The sequence below is a fragment of the Penicillium bovifimosum genome (assembly GCF_028826915.1).
Source record: "Penicillium bovifimosum strain IBT 22155 chromosome Unknown utg000003l_segment0_segment0, whole genome shotgun sequence".
Lineage (NCBI taxonomy): Eukaryota > Fungi > Ascomycota > Eurotiomycetes > Eurotiales > Aspergillaceae > Penicillium > Penicillium bovifimosum.
Genome location: NW_026622712.1, coordinates 88303 through 108618, shown reverse-complemented (window position 1 = coordinate 108618; position 20316 = coordinate 88303). Strand labels below are relative to the sequence as shown.

Here is a 20316-nt window from a genome sequence, read left to right as displayed (position 1 = left end):
TCTCGATCTCGAGTTCTTCTGCGGCGCATTTCTTTGCAAGTTTCATGGGGGCGGGAGTTTGTGAGATCTTTTGGTTAACCGGCCTGCAGTAATTCTACATCTCAACAAGGAGTTTTGATGTTTGATCAAGTCGTATCGGAACGCATAGAAGCGTGGTCTGATGGTATTCTAATTCGCTAAAGCTTCATAATCACCTCACTCGATGGCGGAGAGAGATGAGCCAGGGCACATGGTATCCTAATAAAGCAGGACTTCTCAATATGCCTGAACGGTAAAGATAGAGGCCATTCGGCCCATTCCTTGGAAACAGACTCTGTTGTAAAATCTAAAGGAAGAATGCAAGATGCGCGTATTGCCATATTAAAGAGAAATGCAAGTGATTAGACACGAGTTTTGGGCGTAAAGCGCAAAGAAGGCAGGAAGATTCCAGGGTGGAAAACGGTGAAAGTCAGACAGGCCAGAGCAATCATCCTAAACCAGGTCAGCTAGAATCCTCTCAGGAGAAGTAACCAAGAAATAACTTACGCTCCGTCCAAGATAAGGAACTCGTTCTCCTCTTGCATCAGTGGGTTTCCCCATCCGCCAGCCATCTCTGGAATACTGATATTGTAGTTAGCACAGTGTCCTGGGCGATTTGATCGGACGTATCTCACCGATAGATGCATCGAATCAATACGGTCGTATAGGCAAAGACCCCGGCGGCCACAACGAATGGCATCCTTCTGGAGACGACAGGCGAAACATCAGTGTCAAGATTCTTCTCCCCCGAAAATCCATCGCCGCTCCGGTAGACTCTCCAGAAAAAGGCAGCAGCGAAAAATCCACACACAGCCATTGTGCCGACCTGGAAGGCGATACCAGCGATGATGATGTTGTTTCCAGCCTTGAGCATATCCATGTCGTCCTTGTCAGCTGCTGCTGCGACACCACCGCCTGCAGCCTGCAAAAGGAGAGATCCAACGTCGCATCCAATGAAGATCCAGGTGAAAAGGCGGGGCTTCAAGATCGAGTGTTGAGGGCCGAGGGTCAAAATGATGTGCTTCAATGTCAGGTAGACACCTGCTGCGACGAAGGTTGGCGCAAGCACCAGACACACGATCTGGAGCTTGAAAGCAGGTGAGGACCATGGGTTATCATTCATGAGGACGCGACCAATGTATCCAGCCATTTCCATCAATGTTCCAATCAGTAGCGCAATCAAGAATGTCCATGTTTTATAGTAGACTCCCAACCCAGCCTGGCAGATGCCGAGGACACCAAAGAAGACTGTGAAGAAGACATTGCCGCCGAAGTTGGGATAATACCCGTAAGTGGTCAATTCTACGGGACAGAGAGGGCCGACTTCGTGGCAAGTGTTGTAACTCGCCATGATGGAAGAGAGGAAACGAGAGGGGGCAGCGAGACAAGAGAGCAGGAAGAGTCTCGTGACCTTTCAAGATGTAATAACAGAATGAAGATGCTCGTGGAGAGCTCTTTCAGGAGAAGAGCAGATCAAGGGTTTTTTCACTAAGATTGCCATAAGCTCGTTTTTTTTCTTGAATGGCCCGAGGGGCCAAGAGGCTCCAGAGCCCGCACTGACGGAGCAGGTGGAGCCCTTGATGGAGAGACTCCGTTTCATTACGCAGTAAATGAGATGAAACTGCGTTGAAGATGCATTGTCATTGGTTCCCAAGCTCGTTGTCGTTGTCGTTCTCGTTCTCGTATTGCGTATCCCATCGCTTAGATCGGAGACCCACTTCTTATCATTCGGAATCCGGAGAATTGTTCTATGTTTCGGGGGAATTGTCGCTTCTAGAAAAAGAAGGATCTAATCAAGAGAGATAAGAGTCTAAGATGGAGCTTCCTGGTCAAAGTCGTCGATGCAGTGTGGATTCATGACACGCGACAGTCGCGACTCAATGCCCCGGTGGCTGTGCAGGCTGACCTGTCTGACGTGAGGATGGAATTGAGATCCTTCAAGTTCTAGTGGTTCTAGCAGTTCTAGCAGTTCTAGCAAGTGATCTCACATCGAATGAAAAAATAAATATCAAAGAACCAGAAAGATAGTACGGAGAGAAGTAAGAGAACAAAGTGTCGAACGACAACGCGATCCGATATTCTTTTTATAGATCCCACGTGACCCCACCTTCTCTCCCGCGCTTGGACACTCCTCTTCATCTTGTACAAGCCGACTGGTCACATGGGACACTAATAAGTGAGGGTTACCGAGAATGCCTCCTCGCCGAGCGCATACCAAATCTCGCCAGGGCTGCGATCAGTGCAAGAAACGTCGGGTCAAGGTTAGTCCCGGAAAGTCCGACCACGTAGATCAGATCTCTGGCTCCGCATTGAGAACGAGGCTAACAGCCGCAGTGTGACGAAAAAGGGCCACCGTGCTCCAATTGTGTGTCACGAGAGCTCTCATGTACATACCTGCGAGCGCCGTCGCGGTCCGGCTGTGTGCGAGCAAGCCATACCCCGGTCCCGCTGGCCGTAGACCCGCCTCCCCGGACGCTGGGGATCCCCAGTTTCGGGGTGTCCGTTTCTCCGGACATTTCGCGAGTGCGAGATCTGGAGCTGATGCACAAGTTCTCCACTGATACTTTCAAAAGTCTTTGCTCTTCGCAGTCAGAGCATCATGTCTGGCAAATCTCCATTCCCCGTCTGGCCCTTCAGTATGATTTTTTGATGAATGGCATCCTGGCTTTGGGAGCTCTTCATATTGCCGCCACAATCGAGCCACCCGGTTCGCTGATGTACATTGACACGGCTCTGCAGTACCACAACCTTACATTCGCGCCATATCGCGCAGCTGTGGATAACATCAACCCGATGAACTGTGAGGCTGCGCTGGCGCAGTCAATTATCACGACCGTCATCGGTATTGCCCTCCCGGGGGTCAGCGCTTCCCGTGGGGATTCTTCAAGCATGACCGAGAACATCGTTGTGGTCTTCGAACTCCTGCAAGGCGTGAGAAAGATCCACCGCATTGGGGAATCATGGATGAAACTGGAGCTCTTCTCGAGCCGAAGAAACCAATGGGATCCCGAACTAGCCAGTTTGGACGACGGAACGCGGGCTGCCCTCGAGCGACTCGAGACTTTGAATGATGAGACTCTCACCAGTGTCGATCCAGCCCAGCACCAGGTCAACAAAGATGCCATCATCTATCTACGGCACTTCTCAGTGCGAGTTAATAATTCTGTCGACCCCGCTAACGTCTTGGCTTGGCTTGCTATGCTCGATAAGGAATTCGTGGAGAACGTGCGGCGCCGACGGCCGCTAGCATTGTTGATCCTCATGCACTGGGGCGTGTTGCTTGGGGAGCTTGATGGTGGGCATTGGTGGGCTCGAGGCTCGGGCCGCGTCTTGATCTCCGAGTTATTGGATGCATTGCGTCCAGCAGACATGCAATGGGTGAACGCTGTGGCTTGGCCGCAGAAAAAGATGGGACTTTGACCTCTACTTCCTGAGAATTGGACATGCTAGTTTGTTGGATCGGGCTTCTCTTACGGTTAAAGTCAGGCCAACACCGTGTTCTGCTACGGCCTAAAACGCCGAGATCAGCGCAAAATAGAGCGATCTTCGAGAGTCTCAAACTAAGACTCGAGCCACTGTTCTTTGCCCTCGTTTTCGAACACAATGGGTTATCGTCAATGTGCCAAATTCGTTGCACATTCACACTCTCCACTCAACTATGAAATCGTGAGGCATGTGCCGAGCGTGTTTCATAAGATTAGGGCTGTGCGACTTCCAGATCAGAGTACGGAAACATCCTGGCCGCCTTTAATACTTCGTACCACCGTGACTAGTACAAAACTCACAGTTGCATGTATTGAGCACATGTTGCAACCGCAAAAGGAGCCGAAATACTTCCCGACTTTCCAACGTCGCTACAGGGTCTGGGCCTATGCGAACTTCCGAGATTTTCCACAATCTACGTCGATATGTCTATTGTCCATTCCCTGAGTCAGTCAGCTTTCGCTATACATCAACCGTCCTTCACTAGAGAAACTTGTAAAACTGGTGCATTGCAAAAACCTACGGTTCATCTGGTCACGTTCATACATGTATAACATGAACACAATTCAGAGTTCTGCACATATCTCAAATCCGAGCTCTTTCCTTTCCAAACTGAAGACCATCGCGGATCCGTCTCATAAGGAAAGCATCCGCCTCAGGCTTGCAGATCTGTATACTCAGTGGACCGCTCACCTGTTTAACCCAGTAGGACCGGCCACAGTCAAATAGCCAGTTACGAGTCCCCACTTGGATCAACTCGGCAAGGAAGCACTGTGGTGTGCTGCGATCTTGGGTGAAGACAATCTTAGGGAAGTCCCGTCGTAACTCAGGGCTGGCGTTCTCCATTCCTAAACGGAAAATCTCGTCGAATGTCACCGGGTGGTAGAGCTGGGATCCGATCTGCACGATGCCCGTCGTCCCAGCTGCTGCGTGCAGTAGACACGCGTTTGCTACGAGGTCCACGGGTATCTCGTCTAAGATATTCGTGCCTGTTTCGTAACCCTCGGTCGCATGCCAGACTTGCGTCGCACCTCGATCGGAGAACCAGAGGTTGGTGAACTTCGTGAGCGGTGTTGAGTCCTCTGATCCATAGAACGGGTATGGGTCTCTAAATGCAGGACCGAAGATCGTTGGCCGTATTAAAAGAATCGGAAGTAAGGGGAAGCGGCTGAGTAGAAGACGTTCCATGAGATGCTTGGCTTGGGTGTAGGTTGACGAGAACTTCGTCGAGTGAGGTGATGTGTCCAGTGTCAGCATGGAGGCGAGCTCTTCTTCTGGATCTTCTTCGCCTCCTAGTTGGTATATTCGCTCTAGCACCGGGCCATCGGGGAGATGAGTATTGACGTATGATGTCGACAGCTGGACCAACAGTTTCAGTCGTCGAAATCCCGAGGCCATACGTGCCATTTCCAGCGCGGGCAGGCAGTTGTTCTCCAGTGCATCCCGAATTGGGCCTTCGAGCTTGATCTTGGCTGCTGCGTGGATGACCAAGGTGACTTCGTCCTGAAGTCGCCGGAGGACGTCGGGGTCGATGCCGAATTGGGCTTTCTTTATATCTCCAATTACGAACTCGACTTTGTTGGTTAAGATTGCCTGGGCATGATGTGGCATCGACTGTCGCAATTTCGAGATAGCCCCCTGTGAATCCCCTCGAACCAAGACATATATCTTGCGCGTGGGCAGTTGCAAAGATAGTTTGTACAGGAGACATCCCCCCAAGCACCCAGTGCCTCCAGTCAGGAAGACCGTGTGGCCTTCGAATATCCTTACATATCCTTTCCGCACGATCTCGTCGGCATATGGGGATTGTGCGGCTGAAGCTAATGACATTGAACTGGACAATAGAGATGAATTGCAGCTATAGTTAAAAGAGAGCCCGCAGAAACAATGGCAGGAGAGATGAATTTCGGACGGTATATAAGATCCAACATAACTCTATGTAAACGTCGTGGTTGGTAGGACAAGACTCAGATGTAACTCTTACATTAGGCCTTAGATGTAAGTTAGGTATATGTGAAGTTGCAACCAACAGATCAACCTCTCGGAAAGTCTGTGACCGTGTGACCCGAAAGATCGTCGTGTAGCAACTCAAGATCGAGCCTGACGTTGTACGTGTCTGGGCATGGAGGGCTTAGATCAAGCGCAGGTACAAGACCGGCGGTAGCCGAACGGGTCATACAAGTACAATCTCATGAAGACAGCTGCATGTGAAATTGCATGGGAACCTTCCATGAAACCGCGATAGGTTGATGAAGTTTCATCATTGGAGCATCCTATTGAGACAAGGTACATCCCTTCATCTCTGACAAAAGGCTCGGGAGAGGACTACTGCTTATATGCGGTCGATTGGGGTGATTCGGCAATCTGCCCACTTCTATCTGTACACGAGATACATACAAATTGGCCGGGCACAAGCGACCATAAACCGCGTATCCTGACCCCCTTTGGGAGCAGTTGATTACTGGTAGAACATTATGCTCGTCAATCAAAAGCTTTTGCTTCCCACGCCACACCAGCAGCGCGCATCACCATCACGCTCAACTTGAACGAGAATGTCCATATTCTTCTCTCGGAGGAATTCAACGGTCCGATGACGCACATCTTCCACATCGGCACCCCTAGAAGCAATGACATGGATCACACCGAAGACACTTTGAGGCTTTTTCTCATGTGCGTGATCGTGATGATGGTCGTGATCGTGGCTGTGGTGATGTTCATGATCATGACCGTGATGATGCTCGCTATGGCTATGATCGTGGTCACAATCTTTTTGGCTAGAATGGCCATGGGAATGGCTATGACCGGAAGACACTCCCGTCTCATCAAGCCAGAACTTAGGCACCGTATAACTGACCACGCCTCTGAGAGTGCTGACTCCCGCCAGTGTTTCCCGAACGTTATATTCCGTGTCGGCTGGCAGAGTGAGAAGCAATGTCTTTGCCGTACTGCTGACTAAAGGAACAGCGGACGCGAAAATCAATACGGCAATGAAGCACGACGCCAATGGATCATACCCAGACCAGCCAGAGTAATGCACAAGAATGGTGGAAATGACAACTGCCACTGAACCAAGCGTATCAGCGAGGATGTGCAAGAAGATGCCATGCATGTTCTCATTGCCATGAGAATGGTCGTGTCCATGATCGTGGCCGTGATGAGCATGGCCATGCTCAAAGCTGAAAATCCCGACCAGGTTAACTGCCAGACCAGCAATGCTGACAATCAAAAGCTCGCCGATGCGGTGCATCTCACTCCCCGACGAGAGCCGCTCCACCGCCTCATAGATGATCTCTACGCTGATGATCCTGCATGTCGTTAGAGCTTGCCATAAGGGGCGTGGTTGAGAACACTTACATGAGGAAGATGCCATTAGCGAATCCTGACAAAGTATCGACCTTTCCATAGCCATAGGGGAACCGAGCGTTTGGAGGCCACTTGCTCATGACAGCAGCACATAAACCAACAACAAGTGCAAGGCAGTCGAAGAACATGTGAATACTGTCACTGAGCAGACCCAGTGATCCAGTCAGGAAACCGTATGATAGTTGGACGAGCATGAAGGTAAAATTCAGGCTACATAAAGTTAGCAGCAGTTACAACAGCGCCGGCCTTTTGAGGTCTTCACTCACCACATAAAGTAGAAAATGCTACGAGAGTCTTTTTCCTTGAGAATGCTGTGCAACAGCGGATATGGCTCACTCTTATGGAGGAGCCATTTGGATACTCTGGTGGTGTCTGTCGTAGTGTGCGAATGTGAATGCGAATGGCCATGCGTATGACTATGCGCATGCGCATCCAAATGCAAATGAGCATCATCCCTTCGAGACGCGAAAAATGAGGCAACGGCTAGAATACCACGCATAGCATAAACCATGAGCAAGTCATCCTGGGCATGGGGAGAAGAAAGAAAAGCTGCAGCCCCAGCGGACATGGCGAGTCCGGTCTTGTTAGGAGAGCGGAGGGTTGTGGGCTCGGAGATCATAAGCGAAACAGCAAAAAGAGCTGTAGGAATCGAGACGTATGCGAAATTCGAGATGCCGAAGACAGACCCTCGATTGAGAAGTATGGTCGAGATTGCGAGGGAGAACCCAGCGATGATAGCGAGTGGGGCATCGGTTGTGACTACTACCGAAGAGTGGTCAGGCCCCGGAGACTTGCTCTGTGGAGCGACGAGACCAGGCTCGGGAATAGGACCATTATGACGGAGGGAAGGAAATGGAGGAGGGGCAATAAAAACGGAGCATAAAAGCGCCGCATATCCAATCACCGGAGATACGTCCCAGGCACGGTTCAGCCCCAGGTAGCTGGATATAATGCCCACCAGCAGTAGGGCGATAGACATGGTCTTCTTGCTGTATTTCTCTTGAGCACGCGAGGCCCCGTTCATGATGGCAGGAACCCCTGACGCGGTCGCAAGAAGGATGGTGAATGCTACCAAAAAGCCTCCGACCTTGAGTGCCGCAAATATTGGCAATGCCACCGATATAATCTGTGAAAGGGCTGTTTGGGCGCTCCGAGAAGTCAATGTCTGGAGTTTGATGGATGGGAGACTGGACGGGCCGGCCTTCTGGTAGCTCGTCCGTAATATTTGACCGGAGCCGAAGATGATAAGGGTGAGTGCTGTTAAGAAGCACGTTTTATGACCAATTTGGCCAACAGAAACAGTGGTAGCTGTAAGAGGAATATCTTCACCGGACGAAGCTTGTGCCTGGGCATGTTGTCTTTGATACCAGGACAACGCAATCCACGGCAGCACGATGAATGCACTAGTTAGAAACTCAGGCCTGCGCCTAGGATTAGTTCTACTCGCCAAAGTACATATCAGCTCACGTACGTCTTATCTAGGCTAAGTTCTGCCGATAAATTCGTATCCCTAGACAATATCCCATGAACACCATAGGCACCTTGGTGATCTCCCACATCGTGGCGAATCGATGACACACTATGATTGTGAGTATGGTGTGCATGAGAATGTGTATGATGGCTGTGGCCAGATCCTTGACGTGTATGCCCATATGGATAACCCAGGTTCACCGTTTTGGTCGGCTCCGGGTGTTCTGGAAGGCTAGTTTCGGCTGGCTGAGAGAGGGGAGGTGGAGGTTGCGCCCAGCGGTTTGATCGAGAGTGCCCACGACCACGACTATGGCCGTGATTGTGTCCATTGGAGGGTGGGGTTAGATCCACGCTCAGTGGCGATGCCCTCATCGACATGTTCTCTGAGTGTTGGCGCACAGCTGGGGTGTCCAGCAACCGGACAGGAGATAGGGCCACTGCCAAGATATCGGGAAGGGTGGATCGGGCGTGAGCTCAGATCAGTGGGCAGGACAGCAAATCCAGCATCGTGGAGTATGAATATAGCGAAGTAATGCGATCGGGATGCTCGGCGCCAGAATTGGCTGAAATGGAATGGCCACTGTCTCTGGGGAAAAGTCCGAGGATCTTCCCCAAGGTTCCCATATCTAAGGAGAATCACGTGAATGCTTATCGGATATCGAATTACGTATCTTCAAATGTTCCTCCGCGGCTTTACCGACCGAGTTGATGCCCCAGCTTGTTCCGGCTCGGTGTTTTATCTGCTTGTCATAGCTTCATATGGGCCATTCAGTGCATCGAAGCTAATCAAGATCATGAGCGGTGCACATGGAGCACCATTGTTATCATGATCGAGACCGTTATCAGCATAGCATTCTGCCTGTCTAGTGTCCTCACTGTGTTGATCCTGCTGCTTCCTTCGCAGTACGTGCCAGAACGAGCAAAGTCTGGAGGGAGCTCAAATGACACTGAACAGCACAAGACGAGTGTCCAAATCCTTGTTCTTGGCGACATTGGCCGAAGCCCCCGTATGCAGTATCATGCATTGAGCATTGCGAGGAATGGTGGGAAGGTGGTCATTATTGGGTACAATGGTTAGTGTGACAATTTAAATAGAGACTGCAGTGCATATTTACTGATATTGCTCTTTGGAATAGAGTCTGATCCTCATCCTGATATCACAACTCATCCAAAAATCTCAATTGTTCCGCTTCGCCCGCACCCCAGACTTCTGCAAACCAGCAACAAGCTTCTGTTCATAATATATGGGCCGTTGAAGGTTTTATTCCAGATAGGTTGTCTCTGGAAGTGCCTTGCATATACCACGACCCCGTCTCGTTGGCTCTTGGTTCAGGTATGATTAGCAAGAGCGAGGTTGCTAGAGTGATCGAGTTGCTGACTCGCCCTTACGATGACGATAGAATCCACCTTCCATACCTACACTTGCTATTGCCTCAATTGTCTGTTTCTTGCGGCAGACAAAACTAATCATCGATTGGCATAATTTTGGATACTCTATACTCGCGCTGAAACTCGGCCAAAGCCATCCATTGGTGAAACTGTCGATATGGTACGAGAAGGTGTTCTGCAAATCCGCTTCAGCTCATTTGTGTGTCACCAATGCCATGAAAACCGTCCTCAAGACAGATTTCAATCTCGAGGCCCCCATCTTGCCACTGCACGACCGACCTGCTAGTCATTTCAAACCAATACTTGATTCAAATGCACGGACAGCGTTCCTTTCGAAACTGCCAGAAACAAAGGAGGCCTTTGCCTCTCTGAAACCAAGTTCCCTTCGGGTACTGGTCAGTTCAACATCGTGGACACCGGACGAGGATTTCTCAGTCCTCATTGATGCTCTTCTTCAGTACTCTGAAATGGCTACTACAACGCACACTCACCTTCCCAATGTTTTAGCCATTATCACTGGGAAGGGGCCACAAAAAGAAATGTACCTGGAACAGATCGCGGCATTGGAAAAGCGCGACAAGCTACAAAAAGTGACGATCCGAACTGCATGGTTGACTGTACCGGACTATGCTCAGCTGTTGGCCTCGGCATCACTCGGGGTCAGTCTGCATACCAGTAGCAGCGGGGTAGATCTGCCCATGAAAGTCGTAGATATGTTCGGGGCCGGTCTTCCAGTCGTGGGATGGGATCGTTTTGAAGCGTGGCCCGAGTTGGTGACTGAGGGCGTCAATGGATTGGGCTTTGGAAGCTCAGAGGAGTTGGTCCAACACCTAGTTGAACTGTTCGGAAATAACGACAAATTGGAGCTTCTTCGTGTAGGAGCCCAGAAAGAAAGCTCTCGGCGCTGGGACGATGAATGGAACCCTATTGCCGGCTCGCTCATTGGGCTGACTTGAAAGGATGTCTGTGGGCCTCTGAAGATGATCTGTTCTGTAACATTGATTCAGTGGCATCGTTCTATGATGGGATGTCTCATTCGCGAGCAAATTTACATTTTACTCCTGCCGCGGGCCAGCAAAGATTTTGCTCTCGCTATCATTTGAACTATTTAATAGCGCTTAGTAGCTAGCTTGGAATTTGGCAGCGCAGTGTGAGCAAACATCGAACGTCTCAAATAGAGCATTGAACGTTCGACCCTGCTTCCCGCCACTCACACAAGCCACACGTTCTTCATCGAGGGCCTCCATGCGACAGAGAGAGCAATACTTGGAGACCCCTGGTTGTTGGATGGCGAGGAAGGAGAGCCCACATCGCACTATATGGATGAGTAAGGTTAATATGTCCGGATATACGAGACTCAAATCACAAGGCAACTTACCCCATCGGTGTCCGTTTCCACACTGTGCAAATTCGATTGATGGCCAGCCAATTGCCGCATCGCAAACTTCGCATCTCTCGTAGATATGACCTCCTTTGCCATTCAGTTGGTCCTCAGATTTCGCAGGCACCGGGCTAGGGCGATCTTTGCATTTGGATATTTCCTCGCTCAGATCTGCACCCGTCACTAGTGCCAGATGTTCCAGAGCATGTTGGACGTGGGCTCGAAGAGACTTATCCTCTTCGCCCACAATGGCTCGACAAGCAACGGCATAAACGAGCCGCTGGCTCTCCATGTCGGTTCCAATATCGTCGCCATCACCAGGTAACACAAAACGTATCAATTCGCGTGTCTGGTTCCAGTTGGCAGTCTGACAATCGGGTGTCTGCGGCGCGAATAAGGCTTGGGGATCTGTGGTATGTTCGCCCTCCTCAGAAAAAACCAACAATGACCTGTCGTCAGATGTGATGCGATACTCGATAATATCTGTAGGGTGTGACGTGAATATAGCGGCAGTTACGTTGCGATAAGCAGCTAAACCCCAGATCCTCGAGACAGACATTTCGCCCAGATCATTCTCCAAGTCATAATCCTCCTGGTATTCTTCAGTTATGAGCTTCCATTTTGGCCGTCGAAGGGCATTGCCACTTTGGAGTTGGTGAAGTTCTGCCATCAAACCAAGACCACCAAGTGTTCCTAGGTGGAACTTGCATGTGCCATCCCGACTATCTGTTGAAGTGAGCATTGCTAACGGGGGTCAGCAGTGTTGTATAATCCCAACGAAGCTTTGAATAACACACCTGAAATGGGTTCCAGATGCCGTTGCTGGTGACTTCGGTTCTCCTCTGTTTCCGGTTCATACAGCGGCCAATGACGGAGTTCAAACGCATCGAAATCTGCATTGCCGCCATGATAGGTAGCATGCGACATGGATATGACGATGAAACCTGCCATGACGCCCACTGCCAAATCAATGGTTGTGGATGATTTCTAATAGCTCTCTGTCAGCGAGACGGCACGCGTTAGCATTTGATGCAACAGATTGAACATACATCATAAATCCACTGAAGAGGACCAGTGATATTGTGATATGAGCATTTCTCCTTCAAATAATTCGAAGATCGCCCCGTAAGGTCTGTGGCCAGCGTGTAATTTTCCGAGGTTTCCCCAGGCGAGCTTCCAATATTGACTTCGACCATCATTAATTCCAGATTCCTTCCGCATACAGCAGCTACCATGGCGACTGCGCGGCCAAAGTCTCCTGGACTACTCGCGGGTAAGGATTGCCACGGGCCACAGGAAAGTGCAGTAGTACGTTGTCCTTCATTGATCACTTTCTCCAAGAGGGACCCAGAGCAGAGTGATATGTTTCTCGTTTCCTGGTGCTTCAGGGAGTGTTGCGCCATGATCTGAAAATCGTAAAGCCCGGAAGCGCTGTTCATTGGGTCCGACCTGCGAACTCGCAACAGGGTGACTTGATTGCAATCGTTAACCACCGTCAGCAACGGGATTCCCCAGCGACTTTCGTGTGAATGCAGGAAGGAAGACCCGTCGCTGGGCACCGAAGGCTTCAGAGACTCGCACCAGGCGAAAGATCGAATGTTGGCCTTACGATATATGTGACCATCTGGATCTTGGGGTGGCTGCAGATGTGCCCGAAGCTCATGATTCACGACAGAGACTCTGGTCCATTGGTCCTTGGATCCCACGGGCTCCCAAATTGACAGCACCAAATTCGACGTTAACACGGCTAGCACACTGCGCCGATATTTGCCTAGTCCTGCCGGTGACCAGGATATACCGATCACATTGCCTTCTGAAAGGTCCGCAGCGATCGAAAAGTCATCTCGCTTTCCCGGGAGGTAGACTGGCCATTCAGAATTCGTAAATTGATTCGCCCGAACACGAGTTATCCGCCAATCTTGAGTTGAATTGGGAGCGGAATCATCACCTTTCCCGTTTTTCGGTGTCTCTCAGTATGTCAGTCACGTTAAAGCTCATAATATAACAGACAGTCAGAAACATACAAGGATTTGAAAGTATTCGCCCGCGGCGATGGCAAGCTCGCCCTCCGGGGACCAAGAAATGGCATTATGACAGGATGGATGTAAAGATAAGCCAACGGGGCTCAGCATTGTGTTATGTATTTGATTCCAGGTGCATAGGCATCCTGGGATAGTAGAGTCTTATTAATTGTGTACGATGTGAAGAAGTGAAGACGAAGAAGCAGAGCCGACGAGCTGTTTCTGTTTTGTGTTGCATGCGGCATTCTGCGGACTAGGTGGCCTGAGGAACAAGGCCGCAACATCAAAACACAGGGCTAGTCACTTCGAAGACCACGTCAAACTTGCGACAAAGTAGCTAGCCTGATCGAAAATAAGCCTGAAATGCAGCTGGAAAAGCTGGAGGATGCCCGGTGAAATGAATGTCTAAAAGAGAACCAAGGATACGGCAAGATAGAGCCTAGAGGCACCATTTTACAAAAAACGTCCGAGATTAAGAATTGTACTGTACATGGGAACAGTTATATAATGTGCATTTGAGGGTATAATCATGACATAGTACCGAAGATATTGACATTTGATCGAATCAATCCACCCGGTCCAATCTCTGCACAACCATGGCAGTCGCAGCGCCGCCGCCATTGCAAATTGCGGCCACTCCATACTCGCCGGGCTGCAATTGGTGGAGCAGGGTCACAAGGATTCGCGAGCCTGAACTACCGAGAGCGTGGCCAAGTGAGATGGCGCCTCCGAGCATGTTGACCTTGGCGTTTTGCAACCCGAGGATCTAGTTCAGTTAGATGGGATGTTTTCAGAGGGGTGGAGTCAAAACTAACCTTTTCGTTGGCCTTGATGACAGCAGCGAAGGCCTCATTGAACTCCCAGACAGCCACTTGGTCTTTCGTAATACCGGCACGCTCCAGAGCAATCGGGACTGCTTTGGCAGGAGCGACGGGGAAGTCCACAGGGTCGATGGCAGCATCGGACGAGGAAACAATACGGGCCAGAACACGGCTGCTAGCACCAAATTCGCGAGCAAGTTCCTTATTGACCAAGATCAGTGCCGATGCTCCGTCGTTCATTGTAGAAGCGTTGCCAGCGGTCACAGTACCCGTTCCATCTCGCAAAAAGGCGGGTTTCAAAGTCTTCAGTTTATCCGCACGGAGGTTTTCAAAGCCCTCGTCGCGTTCGATAATGGTGTCCCCCTTCTTGCCCTTCACAGTAACCGGGGCAATTTCCTCGGCAAACTTGTTCTCCTTCCATGCCTGCTGGGCCCGCTCATATGACTGAATGGCATATGCGTCCTGGTCTTCTCGTGAAATGTCATAGTTCTTAGCAGTGTGTTCAGCGCAGATGCCCATGTGGAACTTATTGTAGACGTCCCACAGACCATCCTTGATGAGACCGTCCTCCAACTTGATCTCGCCAAAAGGAGGCAATTGGCTGGAGCGTGGCATATAATAGGGAACACGAGTCATGTTCTCCATGCCACCCGCCACTTGTGCTTCTGCCAAGCCCAACTGAATGTTTTGTGCGGCCAGTGCCACTGCTTTCAAGCCAGAAGCGCAGACTTTGTTGATCGTTGTGGATTCGACGGTGGACGGGAGACCGGCAAAGATAGATGCCTGACGGGCAGGGGCCTGGCCCACTGACCCCTGCAGAACATTTCCCATGTAAACATCTGTAATCTTCTCGACAGGTACCTTGGATTTCTCGAGAGCTGATTTAATGGCAACAGCACCAAGCTCAGGTGCCGATACGGTGGCAAATGAACCATTGAACTAGTCAACCCAACGTCAATATTATATTTCCATGTCTTTCTTCAGAAAGAGATACCTTTGCTGTTGGTGTCCGAGATGCACTCAGGATGTACGCTTCCTGAATCTCCTTGCATGTCGGGCGTGCGGAGCTGAATTGTCGCTGGGCACGGAATGCGGGGAAGGCTCGCTTGGGGAAACGAACAGACAGGCCCGGGGAAAGCATGACGTTTAATTGTAAGAGTGGATTGACAATATTGCAGGATGATCGGGTATGAAGAGGAGGAAGAAAGGTCAAAGGGATGAAGGATCAAGAGCTAGTAATAACTCTTGGTGGCATGTGTATGCCGGAATGCCTCCGCCCGTGTAACCGCCGATAACCGCCGCGCCCGCTTGGACCGAGGCCCTTCAAAGCGGTCAGCGAACCGGGCTATGACATAATTGCTTAGTCAAAAGTTCCGAAGTCTAACGGCTAGAGTCTAGCCTCTTGTAGGTAGTTTCCCCATTCAGTTATTTCTTCCGGTCTTCCCCTCCATCGGTTGGCTGCATATCGCCTGCCATATCATTGATCTCTCGTTCCCTGCATCCTCACTTCTCTTTTTCCCTCGTCCTCTAAGCATCACTTGTATCTGGCTACATACACACAGCTCTAGCAGATCACTCCATACATCTTGCGTCCTCGCTCTTGTACCATGTCTACATCCGCCCGCCGTCGTCTCATGCGCGACTTCAAGGTACGAGTTAATACAATCATCTCGCCATCAAGCTTCCTTCGATCGTCCCCCACTCCTGTCATGACTGATATAGCTCAAAAATCCTATGTCTTTTTGTTTCGCACGAGTTTGCTACTTTGCTTTCCCAGAGCTCGGTAGTCAAGATGTGTCGCCCTGGCTAACATTCTCATCACCACAGCGCATGCAGACTGATCCTCCAGCTGGTGTCTCTGCCTCTCCAGTCGCCGATAATGTTATGACATGGTAAATACTTCTGAATATGCTTTTGGGACTTGACAATAGTTCTGACGAATCATCAGGAATGCCGTCATCATTGGCCCCGCCGACACGCCGTTCGAGGATGGCACATTCCGCTTGGTCATGAATTTCGAAGAACAATACCCAAATAAGCCACCAGGCGTCAAATTCATCAGCCAAATGTTCCATCCCAATGTCTATGGAACTGGTGAACTGTGCCTCGACATTCTACAGAACCGGTGGAGTCCGACATATGATGTGGCGGCTATTCTCACCAGTATCCAAAGGTAGGGGCTCTGTTGGATATAGATGTCATATTTCACATGCTAATCTACGTCATGAAATTTCAGTCTCTTGAACGATCCAAACACGTCGTCGCCAGCCAACGTCGAGGCCTCGAACCTTTACAAGGACAACCGCAAGGAGTATACGAAGAGAGTGCGAGAGACGGTTGAGAGGAGTTGGGAGGATAATTGACCAACCAAGTTTGCTGAAACAAGTCCGATGGGCTAAGAGTCTTATGAATGAGGACAACAGCTTGACCGTTTAATCTGCACAGCATGGGGTTTCTGGCGCTTGGTCTCTTATTCTTTTCGGTTCCTTAGGTTTGCTTGCTAGTCATCGATCGTTCTTCTTTACTTATCCAATATCCTTCTACTCATCCTTTCATGTCAACGATCCTTCACTGTCTATCGATCATTTCTGTACATGCAGTCAGTGCATTAGCCTGGTTCCCCCGTTAATCCTGTGCCCTGATCTCTCTTGACACGTGCATTGTACATGTAGATGATGTACATGTTATCCAAGTACCGAAGAGGGTCTCTAGCTAAAGTATTTCTTACATATATGTAGCTCCCTCTAGGGGTTTAAATGATGTACATTAAGCTTATCTGCAGGTGGTTGCATCTCCGGGTCCGGGGGCGGTAAGCCTAAATGCGCGACTGTCAACAGTCGGAATCCCACCCTCTCGCGTTACCTCTCCCCTGCAAAGTAGCTTCTTGTGTTTTTATTTCCTTTCTTTTTTCTTTTTGGCCGGCCTTTCTTTGCGGCTTGTTTGCTGCTTAACATTTCCTCACTTGAGCGTTTCGGTCTCAGGTGCACGTGGACCCCCTGATCCTCTACCCCCTCCTCAGAATCACTACACCGCAACAGACGAAATCCTATTTGAGACGCCTTTAACGAACTTCGAGGCCCACCCCCTGATTGGGGCCTATTTTAGTACTCGAGATTGTTATAGCTAAGTTGCATTCACCAAATATGGCGTGAGTACACTCAGCCCTATTATGCGTCAACCGTTACTGATATGGTCCACAGGTCCGCGGGGTCGAACACCATCAAGGGTATGCACCAGCTACCATAACATTTCTAGGGAGTGAATTTTGGAAGGAATACTGACTGGATATATCAAGTCGTTGCTAGGTTCCGTCCGCAAAATAAGGTTGAATTGGCCTCCGGAGGTAAACCTATCGTCGAATTCGAAAATGAAGAGTCATGTATCATCAACGTAAGTCAAGAACGAGAGAAGAACTCACGGAGACAAACTGACGAGTACCCAGTCCCGAGAGGGCACAGGGGCATTCACATTTGACCGCGTGTTCCCCATGGACACCGCCCAAAACGACATCTTCGACTTTTCTATTCGACCAACCGTGGACGACATTCTCAATGGATATAACGGAACGGTATTCGCCTATGGCCAGACCGGTGCTGGAAAGTCGTACACAATGATGGGTGCCGACATCGATGATGAGGTAGAGAAGGGTATCATTCCACGAATGATCGAACAAATCTTCGCCAGCATCCTGACTAGTCCGAGCAACATCGAGTACACCGTCCGGGTCAGTTATATGGAAATCTACATGGAGCGAATTCGCGATTTGCTAGTGCCCCAGAACGACAACTTGCCAGTCCACGAGGAGAAAGCTCGGGGAGTTTACGTTAAAGGATTGTTGGAAGTCTATGTGTCCAGTGTGCAGGAGGTTTATGAAGTTATGCGCCGAGGAGGCGCAGCGCGGGCCGTCGCTGCAACAAACATGAATCAAGAATCATCTCGCTCTCATTCCATCTTTGTGATTACCGTCACCCAGAAGAATGTCGAGACTGGATCTGCCAAGAGTGGCCAGTTGTTCTTGGTTGATTTGGCTGGTAGTGAAAAGGTTGGAAAGACCGGCGCAAGTGGCCAGACTTTAGAGGAGGCCAAAAAGATCAATAAGAGCTTGAGTGCGTTGGGCATGGTCATCAACGCCTTGACCGACGGCAAATCGACACACATTCCTTACCGTGACTCTAAACTCACTCGAATTCTTCAAGAATCTCTTGGTGGTAACTCTCGGACAACCTTGATTATCAACTGTTCGCCCAGCAGCTACAACGATGCGGAAACGATCTCGACCCTTCGATTCGGTGTGCGCGCCAAGGCCATCAAGAACAAGGCTAAGGTGAACGCAGAGCTGAGTCCCGCCGAGATGAAACAACTACTGCGCAAGGCGCAGAGTCAAATGACCAATTTCGAGCATTACATTTCAGCACTGGAGGGCGAAGTCAACCTGTGGCGTAGTGGTGATAGCGTTCCAAAGGAACAATGGACCCCCGGGCGAGGAAACGAACTAGTCAATGCCACGAAAACAGAGTCCCGTGGTCCGCGGCCGGGTACTCCTTCACGTTTACAGGAGACTGCTCGTTCGGAAACGCCCCGCCCAGATTCGCGTGTTGGAGATCGGTCCAGCACTCCCAGCCTGGTGCTGGAGAAGGATGAGCGCGAGGAATTCTTGCGCCGGGAGAATGAGTTCCAAGATCAGCTTGCAGAGAGAGAATCGCATATTGTCAACGTGGAGCGCAGCCTCCGCGAAGCACGCGACGAGCTTCGATCTCTGAAAGAGAATGGCGCAAGAACAGGAAAGGATAATGAGCGCTTGGGAACAGAGGTGAACGAGCTTCGAATGCAGCTGGAGAAGGTGTCTTATGAGAGCAAGGAAGCCGCCATCACGATGGATGGCCTCCGGGAAGCCAATTCAGAACTTACAAGCGAGCTCGACGAAGTGAAGCAGCAGCTTCTGGATGTCCGAATGAGGGCGAAGGAGACCACTGCGGCTCTTGATGAGAAGGAGAGGAAGAAGTCTGAGAAGATGGCTAAGATGATGGCCGGGTTTGACCTTGGTGGTGAGGTGTTCTCTGATAATGAACGCAAGCTACAGGACCTCATCCAGCGTGTCGATGCCCTCCACCAGATTAGCTCTGAAGGTGAAGTAATTGCACCAGACGACATCCTCGAGCTTCGCACGAGTCTACTCGAAACACAAGGCTTCATCCGGCAAGCCGAGCTGACAGTCAACGACCGAAGCGACTTTGGCGAGCTGCAGGACAGCCGCCGCGTGGACTTGGAGAAGAGGCTCGATGACCTTCAACGAGAGTATGAGGGTCTCCTGACTCGTAATCTGGGCGAGAGTGACGTGGAAGAGATTCGAGGACGGCTAGAACAAGTTTACATTGCAAAGAAAGAGGCGGAGGTTGCAGCCGCTGGGGATCTTCGTTCCGACATCTCGCGGAAGGATGAGGAGTTGACTCAGCTGCGGCAGTCTCTTGTCGACACTCAATCCCGGACATCCACCAATGGCGTCGCCAGCAAGACCTTGCAGCAGCAAATCACCGAGTTCGATGCCATGAAGAAGTCACTCATGCGTGACCTGCAAAACCGCTGCGAGCGTGTGGTCGAATTAGAAATTTCCTTGGACGATGCACGAGAGCAGTATAACAACGTCCTCCGCTCATCAAACAACCGCGCCCAACAGAAGAAGATGGCGTTCCTGGAGCGCAACCTCGAACAATTGACACATGTACAGCGTCAACTGGTGGAACAGAACAGTAGTCTGAAGAAGGAGGTGGCCATCGCAGAGCGGAAGCTGATTGCAAGAAATGAGCGCATTGCCAGCCTGGAAGCCCTGCTTCAGGAAAGTCAGGAGAAACTCACCCAAGCCAACCACCGGTATGTTTTGGCCAGTCTCTTTCCAGATGTCGATTCTGTTGATCGTACTAATACTAATAACTTACCTAGATTCGAAGCTCAACTCACGGCTGTCAAGGAGCGCCTCGAAGCTGCGAAGCAAGGATCCACCCGCGGGCTACCGAGCATGGATGGGAATGCGAGTTTCAGCTTCGGTGGGTCGCGTATCGCGAAGCCGCTACGTGGCGGTGGCGACGGACCGGCGAACGCGAACGTCGCGGGTGTACAATCGCAGGAAGCGACGGGGAAACGCAGCAGTTGGTTTTTTGATCGCCGATAAACCTGGCCCACCCCCAGAAGCCTGCACATCTCTTGCACAGATGCTTCTAAGGCTTGATGGATGTCTACCATGCACGCCGGATGTTGTGCAATTCGTGCTCCTTTCGTTAGCATGTGGTTGACATAGGCTGTTCTATCTTGATTACTCTTTACGCTGTTTCACGAGTCTCTTCTTTTCCTTTCATCGTCTGACTGACAGACTTCG

General features: G+C 50.5%; 9 protein-coding genes across 9 annotated transcripts; 4 read left to right on the top strand and 5 right to left on the bottom strand.

Moving 5' to 3' along the window:
* Positions 1 to 380: 380 nt before the first annotated feature.
* Positions 381 to 1369, bottom strand: N7515_003092 (RTA1 domain-containing protein; the record flags this gene model as incomplete). Its single annotated transcript, XM_056663836.1, has 3 exons — positions 381 to 471; positions 526 to 600; positions 654 to 1369. The coding sequence occupies 3 exons, from the start codon at positions 1367 to 1369 to the stop codon at positions 381 to 383; spliced, it is 882 nt and encodes a 293-aa protein (XP_056522893.1).
* Positions 1370 to 2210: 841 nt separating this feature from the next.
* Positions 2211 to 3438, top strand: N7515_003091 (Zn(II)2Cys6 transcription factor domain-containing protein; the record flags this gene model as incomplete). The annotated part of the gene is made up of 2 exons (XM_056663835.1): positions 2211 to 2279; positions 2353 to 3438. 2 exons carry the CDS (start codon positions 2211 to 2213, stop codon positions 3436 to 3438), a joined length of 1155 nt encoding a protein of 384 aa, XP_056522892.1.
* A 648-nt stretch (positions 3439 to 4086) lies between these two features.
* On the bottom strand, positions 4087 to 5331 carry N7515_003090 (uncharacterized protein; the record flags this gene model as incomplete). Its single annotated transcript, XM_056663834.1, has 1 exon — positions 4087 to 5331. The coding sequence occupies one exon, from the start codon at positions 5329 to 5331 to the stop codon at positions 4087 to 4089; it is 1245 nt and encodes a 414-aa protein (XP_056522891.1).
* Positions 5332 to 5986: 655 nt separating this feature from the next.
* On the bottom strand, positions 5987 to 8712 carry N7515_003089 (metal cation transporter MSC2; the record flags this gene model as incomplete). Its single annotated transcript, XM_056663833.1, has 4 exons — positions 5987 to 6806; positions 6856 to 7074; positions 7131 to 8285; positions 8336 to 8712. 4 exons carry the CDS (start codon positions 8710 to 8712, stop codon positions 5987 to 5989), a joined length of 2571 nt encoding a protein of 856 aa, XP_056522890.1.
* Positions 8713 to 9160: 448 nt separating this feature from the next.
* Positions 9161 to 10679, top strand: N7515_003088 (chitobiosyldiphosphodolichol beta-1,4 mannosyltransferase; the record flags this gene model as incomplete). Its single annotated transcript, XM_056663832.1, has 3 exons — positions 9161 to 9407; positions 9471 to 9667; positions 9735 to 10679. 3 exons carry the CDS (start codon positions 9161 to 9163, stop codon positions 10677 to 10679), a joined length of 1389 nt encoding a protein of 462 aa, XP_056522889.1.
* A 162-nt stretch (positions 10680 to 10841) lies between these two features.
* On the bottom strand, positions 10842 to 13236 carry N7515_003087 (uncharacterized protein; the record flags this gene model as incomplete). The annotated part of the gene is made up of 5 exons (XM_056663831.1): positions 10842 to 11038; positions 11102 to 11848; positions 11902 to 12091; positions 12154 to 13071; positions 13129 to 13236. 5 exons carry the CDS (start codon positions 13234 to 13236, stop codon positions 10842 to 10844), a joined length of 2160 nt encoding a protein of 719 aa, XP_056522888.1.
* A 454-nt stretch (positions 13237 to 13690) lies between these two features.
* Positions 13691 to 15087, bottom strand: N7515_003086 (thiolase family protein; the record flags this gene model as incomplete). Its single annotated transcript, XM_056663830.1, has 3 exons — positions 13691 to 13891; positions 13941 to 14885; positions 14941 to 15087. 3 exons carry the CDS (start codon positions 15085 to 15087, stop codon positions 13691 to 13693), a joined length of 1293 nt encoding a protein of 430 aa, XP_056522887.1.
* A 466-nt stretch (positions 15088 to 15553) lies between these two features.
* Positions 15554 to 16309, top strand: ubc2 (E2 ubiquitin-conjugating protein RAD6; the record flags this gene model as incomplete). Its single annotated transcript, XM_056663829.1, has 4 exons — positions 15554 to 15595; positions 15774 to 15838; positions 15895 to 16119; positions 16183 to 16309. 4 exons carry the CDS (start codon positions 15554 to 15556, stop codon positions 16307 to 16309), a joined length of 459 nt encoding a protein of 152 aa, XP_056522886.1.
* Positions 16310 to 17089: 780 nt separating this feature from the next.
* Positions 17090 to 20112, top strand: N7515_003084 (putative kinesin family protein (KinA); the record flags this gene model as incomplete). The annotated part of the gene is made up of 5 exons (XM_056663828.1): positions 17090 to 17094; positions 17147 to 17172; positions 17242 to 17336; positions 17389 to 19814; positions 19884 to 20112. The coding sequence occupies 5 exons, from the start codon at positions 17090 to 17092 to the stop codon at positions 20110 to 20112; spliced, it is 2781 nt and encodes a 926-aa protein (XP_056522885.1).
* Positions 20113 to 20316: the final 204 nt, after the last annotated feature.